Source organism: Poecilia latipinna, unplaced genomic scaffold (genome assembly GCF_001443285.1).
Source record: "Poecilia latipinna isolate Pla-1442-1.1 unplaced genomic scaffold, P_latipinna-1.0 Scaffold5817, whole genome shotgun sequence".
Lineage (NCBI taxonomy): Eukaryota > Metazoa > Chordata > Actinopteri > Cyprinodontiformes > Poeciliidae > Poecilia > Poecilia latipinna.
Genome location: NW_015118433.1, coordinates 1 through 6,971, shown reverse-complemented (window position 1 = coordinate 6,971; position 6,971 = coordinate 1). Strand labels below are relative to the sequence as shown.

The 6,971-nt window shown below is 43.7% G+C and overlaps 1 protein-coding gene across 1 annotated transcript; it reads right to left on the bottom strand.

Annotated features, from left to right (window-relative positions):
* Window positions 1-1,407: 1,407 nt before the first annotated feature.
* Window positions 1,408-5,903, bottom strand: LOC106943746 (F-box only protein 28-like; the record flags this gene model as incomplete). The annotated part of the gene is made up of 3 exons (XM_015027050.1): window positions 1,408-4,101; window positions 4,721-4,916; window positions 5,730-5,903. Coding segments are annotated over 3 exons (849 nt in total), but the record flags the coding sequence as incomplete, so codon positions are not given.
* Window positions 5,904-6,971: the final 1,068 nt, after the last annotated feature.

The following is a 6,971-nucleotide window of genomic DNA, read 5'->3' as shown; positions in this document are numbered from 1 at the left end:
ATGGACTTCTTGAGGAAGCTAAAATCCTTCAAGGTTTGCAGAAATAATGCAGCAGATCTTCTATAAGTCTGTTTTTGAGTTTGTCATCTCTTCTGTCGTCATCTGTTGGGGCAGTAGCATCAGAGCCAGGGACCTAAAAAGGCTCAAAAACCTGATGAAGAAGGCTGGTTTTGTTCTGGGGACAACCGTGGAACCTCTGGAGATGACGATGCAAAGAAGGATTCTTCATGAAGTCAAGAAAATTATGGACAACACTGAACATCCTCTTCATGAGACTGTCTTGAGAAAACAGAGTCAGAGGCTTCTTCAGATTTGCTGTAATACAGACCGCTACAAGAGATCTTTCTTGTAGCCATCACCGTCTACAATAACTCTGTGAAGAATCTGAATTAATGAGCTACAACAAAATTTAATTTCCCTTTGGGATTAACAAAGTATTTTTGAACTGAATTTTAATTCTATTCCATATATGAGGATTTACAATAGGTTGAAAATCAATATTAAAACAGAACCCAGCAGCACAACAAACGCCTACATAAATAGTTAGCTTCATCTAGCCTATTCTATGCTAAGTACAGATACTTAGGTTCAGATTTATGATTTCTCAAACTGTAATTCTAAAGTATTTACTTCTAATAAATGCAAAAAAAAAAATAAAATCAAATTGCATTTATAAAGAAAATGCAGTAAAAATAGTGAGAACTTGAATTATCTAAAACTAACTAGACATGATTTTGTTATTGTACACATAGTTATGGGCATCCAAAGGAGAAAGAAAAGAAACAAATGACAGCAGGCGTTCATTTGTGGCCCCTGAGGAGTGGTAATAATTTGGCCAACAAAATAAAATAAAAGAAAAACAGTTGATTATCCCAAAATTTGGAAATTGTCTGTTTTTCTTTTAATAAGGCAACATCAAAACCGTTTATGTGTTTTGGATCTTTAACAAGGATTCCCCCAGAATACTTTGGGTGCTTGGGTGCCAGGGTAGTCATTCATCCAGCGGCCCATCGTGTTTTTGAGTTAAAAAATGTTAAAAGTTGACAGGAATCTTGATAAACATGTAAGGTTAATACCTCAACACCAACTATAAAGTCTTAAATTTTTTTTTAACATTTTAGAAAGACAAATAATTAACAAGCCTGGTGGCCCCCCAGGAAAACCCTGCTTAATGATAAACAGATTCATAAATGTAGTTTGTTGAGTAGATAAAAAAAAAAAAAAAAAAAACCTTAGTAACTTTCGCATTTTTAATACATTTTTTGGTTCTGGTTCCAGCTCTTTGCAACTATAATCCATCTATAGACAAGTGATGTATGTGTGTTTGAGTCAGTGTGTCCAAACTGAACTATTCTCCTGCAGCGAGAGCCTATATGAAGATTCATAGTTAGTACAAAAACCAGAAAGTGAGCTGAACAGCTGTAGAGATTTAATAGGTTTGGTTTATACATCGTAACAGTAATATGTGCAACAAAACTTCATAGTCAGGCCCAAACTGGCCAACTTAAAAGATAAGTTTCTTTGTTTACAAACATGAAATCATTGACAATCTACATCTTAAAGTACATGGAGATTACAGTACAAGTTCTCTCATTATAAGCCACTAGATTACATTGCATGTTCTGCAGCCCAGTGTTACTATTATACACACAAGTGCATTTCCAAAGAGTCATGCCATGAGTGGTTCGGCTTGTCCAAACAACAGAAACGCTTCAAAAGAAAGAAAAAAGTAGCCACACGATGACTTCACAGCTAAGCTAGGAGCTCCAGGTAGGAGGAGAGTTTGTACAGGAGAGCAGCAGAGAGACCTTGCTCACCATGAGCACCTGTAGCTCCTCCGTCATCACTGCAAACCACTCACAGCTTCTGTTTTCACTAGGACTGGAAGGGAAAGTATGAGCATAAACATGCTCCTTAGGGTCTACCGTGGGCTGCTTTCTACTAGATTGTATTTTTGTGTGGTTTCTTAATGGAAAGAATCGGAAAGCTTGAATCTTTTTTCCCCCCCAGGAATTTAAAGGAGAACGGACACCTGACCTTTAAATGGAAGCCGGTTGTGTTGGGCGGTGCTCAGGCTGCATGATGATGTCAACATCAGTTTCTTCCTCTGGGTGAGCCTCAGGGCCAAACCGAACCTTCATGATATCCTTCAGTTTCACGTATTAGCTTTAAAACTGGGTTTAAACCCTTCGGACACGTTACACACATGACACCAACTGAGGTGGGTGAGCTGAACATGCCAGATATGGATCATAGTAGGCGGATGATATTGTATTTCTAACAGAAATCTAAAACATGATTTTACCCAACGCCATGAGGACCACAGACAGCATCATTTTATTCCTGCTGCTGTCAAAAGGATCCATTTATTATTGCAGTTGTTAATAATCCAATCGATAACGTAGGATTATAAATAAAAATGTAGATTTCTCATCTTCAACAGCTTGTTAGCTGTAGTTTAAGAACTGTTACCTTAAGAAAGACAGGTGGCACTCCATTTCCCTCTTTCCCCCCAGGAACAGAACTATTTCCAGTTGGTAATTCAACTGTCAGCCAGCAATATGTTGGGGAGGGGCCGCTTTATGCCCTCACTGAGCTGGACAGGACTCTGATCAGTGTGGTTCTCTCTCTGGAGATTCACTTGCAGGAACTTTTTAGTGGCTTTAGAAAACCTAAAACATTGGCATGGTTACCAGCTTGTCCCTAGAGCGAAGGAAGCTGGACTATGAATTATGGGATTTATCTGCAAAGACTGGAGAGTTTGGGCAATGAAGGAGCTTCTGAGGTCGTCTCACATCAAGCTGCAGCCGAGGGTCACATGGTGTGAAACTGGAATAATGCTGAAATGTTACTTCATTAAAAAATGTAATAATAATAATAATAATAATAATACAAAAAAAAATCTGAGCAATCTCTGCTTTAACAGAAATCTCAAACAAGCTACCTCAACCTTCAGTAGCGCCCTCTAGAGGGAAATGAACGTTAGAAGAGACGTGAATTGAGTGGGCCGACGTCTTCAACACGCTGAGGGACATCCTGGTGGTTAGGAGTTCTCATACTGGGTGCGCTGACTGGATCACACCAGTAGGTGGCGGAGCTTCTAGCACTGTCGATTAGAACCTAATTGACAGTGTCGACTGGTGGTTAGGAGTACTCATACTGGCTGTCCACAGGAGGAAGTGGACCTGACTGAACAAATAATGAGGACAGGGCCTGAAAAGTCCACGCACACCTGCAGAGTTCTCCTGGTGAACGGGGTTCTCCTGGCAAACGGGGTTCTGGTTCTCTGGGTGAAAAGGAGGAGTATTGGTGCGGCATTTGGGTATTGTCTTGCAGCCTGCTGACCACCAGCTGGTCTGACCAATTCTCTGGGAGACATCCTAATGTTGACCATGTCCACGTTGTCCTGGCCTGTCTTCGGTCATGCGTCTATTGATGTCGGTGAGCTTCAGAACACTGGTGAAGAGTGCGACACGGCTGGAGCGCGTCCACATCGTGGCATGAGTGAGATGGCGCAAGTGATGCAAGGTGAGTGGGGGGGGAAGCGGACGTGGGGCACTGGATACAGAGTGTGGTCAGTCAAAACAGGAAACTGGCTACAACACTTACACGAGGCAGCGAGTCACTTCCTGCTGCGCAGCCGTTTGGATTGTCGTGGAAGGTCTGAGCTCTTTCTGCTGCGTTTCAGCGATGAAGTGCCCTCGCCCTCCGCGCCGCCATGCACTGCGGCCACTGATGCACCGCTGCTCGCCAGCATTGGCGCGGATGCGCCGGTGGCGGCAGGCGCGGAGGACCGGGCCTCCCCCATGGCGGCAGCGGCGCTGCTGTCCATGAGTTCGCGCAGCTTGTGCTCCAGCTCAGCCAGCCGGGCATTCTGCTCGCCCATCACCTGGCTCTGCTCCAGCAGCTTCTGCTCCTGGTCCTGCAGCTGCTTCTGCTGCTCCAGCTGCTTCACCCGCACCTCCTGCAGTTCCCGCCGCAGTGCTGTCATGGACGCCCCGTTCACCTTCACCTGCTGCTGCACCTTGGTCATCTCGGAGCGGGACGGCGTGTTCTTGGCCAGCAGCGACATGGTGGTCAGAGAGGTGGAGGGCCCAGCCACTGAGGAGACATGGCAGCCAATCAAAGTCGGTGCTTCACAACCAGGAGGAACATGCAGGTTAATCATAACATTTTGCCGTGACAACGCATTATGAGACAGATAACCTGTTGATGGATCAATCTCCTCCATCTCCTCCCTGAGCTACTATTGCCCGCTGAAGAAATGCACCACTCCAGATCACAAACATCTAATCGGTCAAGAGGAGTGTTTTAGTGCCGTCAATCAACCCCATGTACCTGCTCCTGAATGTGCGGTGTAGAACAAAGACTTGCTGTTCCATGAAAAAACTTTTAACCACTGTCACCAGCGGCCATGCTAACTAGCCATTAGCACAGTGAGAAGGCATATGCAAGAGTGATTGACAGCGCTAAGACCCTCCCCCTGGCTCTGATTGGTTGTGTCTGATATAGAGCAGTGCATTTCTTCAGATGGCAATAGCAGCTCAGGGAGAAGATCAATCTTTTCACAAATTACCTGCCTCATCAACTGTCCCGACAGTTAAAAAAAAAAAAAAAAAGTAAAAATTATATATTTTTTTAATAAAAAATATATTCTGCAGTTTTAAAAATTTCAGTTTGGCTAACTTTTAGAAGCCACGAGCAAGCAAAGGAAGCGAACCTGGTGCGGAACCGATGAGCCGTCCAGACAGATCGGTCCCAGGTAGCTTCTTCTTCAGGATTGGGACGATCTTCTCGTCAAAGTACTCCATGGCCATGGAGGAGATGTCCCTCAGCTCCTGGAGGACCTCGTGAGCCCGCTGGGGGGCCCTAGTGGAGTTCACATAGCGCAGCACGCGGTAGATTTCGTCTATCACCTGCCAACAGAAACATCACTGTCTGCTTATCTCAGCACAATGGCCATTTGTCATTTGGACTCCCAGGTACAGGAGAGAAGAGGACCGATCTGAACCTGAAGGCTACTTCCTGCAGAGGTTTAATCCAGAAAACACTGGGTAAACACCTGCAGCAGCTCTAAGAGCAAACAGGAAATGTCTCTGGCATTCAGCACACAGAGGAGGAAGTCTCATGCCAGAGAAAGGTGATCAAGCAGGCTCTGAGACAGCATGGAGACAGACATGTCTGTCAATCAGCTGCACATGCAGCGGTGGTGCAGACAAAATGAAAATGTGTTTCTACAGAGTCCAAACAACAGTTAACAAAAGCAATAGCAATGTGACTGTTGCCAGATTTACCTTACAGGGGTAGTACTATGCATTTTACAGATACATAGTGTTATTTTGTAGCAGTGGTTCTCAAACGTTTTCAGGCTGAGGACCACTTGACCCATTTAACAAACACTTGCACACCATCTAATTTGAAATGGTCTGGTCCAACCGGGCGTTTTGCACATCTGAATGGTTGCCATAGGAGATGAAAGGATACCTCAAACATGCACAAAAACACTCAAGGTATATTTTTGATGAGGGAATAACACTGAAACATAAGGCATAGCTCAAAATAGTCAATTTTGCATAATAGTGTTGCTATAAAATACATAGCCAGGCTAAATTTTGTCTGTTATAAAAGAATAACGTTTAAAAAACTCCCACAGTCAAAATGGACATCCTCAGTATCAACTAAACAGCTTAGGAGGCCTGTGTGTGTGCGAGAGTGTGCATGTGTATCACCTTTCCGGGGATGAAGCAGCACAGGTTGGAGTCGACATACTTCATGAAGGTCATGTTGAGCAGAGAGAGGCGCGTTTCCACAGCAGCCAGGATGTCTGCGTGGCGGGCCAACGAATGGTTCCTCCTCTCTGACTCACGCCTGAACACATCAAGAGAACAGAGAACATTTAGAAACTACGCCAGACTGTCCTATCTATCCATGAGTCAGGAGGATTTTATGATTAAAGCGGGAACAGAGCCCGGCTTAGTCCAGGTTTCCTCAGGCTGGTTGAGTTCAGGTCACACCAAAATCCTACGTTCTGCCCCGTTTCACCCCAGAATCCCTGTCAGTCTGCAGTAGCTTTGGTCAGCCTGCAGGGGGAGCTGGCCTAACAATCTCTTGCCATTATGATCGATTCTGTTCCAAACTACTGAGGCCCCTGTTTGTTACATACACAGTTATATTGCCAGTACGTCTTGTTCTTTCAAACAAGGATCTGGTGGGTTCTTCATGTTTTAACCCACATCCTCTTCAGTATTTTCCTCACATTGGAAACAAACTCACTTTTGAATGGCATCAGAATTATTACCATGGAATATTGTTACAACACAGATATTGCTGCCCAAATTACAGCAAGCCCTCTACACCTGCTCCATGCCTTCTGGAGGATCTAAAGAAGCTCTTGAGCTTCTGGTCACACACGGATGTTTTTACAGAGGTGTTTCACTAGTCATATCACAGGAGAACACACTCTATTCAGGAACAAGGAAGACGAATTAAAAAGAAAAGCAAACACACCCACCCACAGGCAACACAATACAAAAGGATTCCTTAACACACTCATAAACAGATGATGTGTTACTGGATATAGCTTCAGCCTGGCAGAGTTGAGCTAAGGGTTACGTTCTGATCTGATCCTCTGATAAACCCGAACTGGGGTTCAGTACGCAGAAACATAACAGAAGGAGAAAAAAAACATTTTAAAAAGTCTCTTTTTATTAACACTGAAATTATGGAGTCACATATGGATGTTTCTGGAACCAAACCCAGTAATGTAACAGAGGTTCTTCTAGACTGGTGGTATCCAAACTTTTTGTTCTGGGATCCAAAACTGACACATTTAAATTGCTGGCAGGCCACAAAGTTCATTAAATTAAAAATGGAAAAAATAGCTTACTGTGATTTTTTTTTCATTAAATTTGTACAGTCTCCTTTACAGATAAAGGAGACTGTTGTTTTATTAAAAAAAAAAAAAAAAAAAA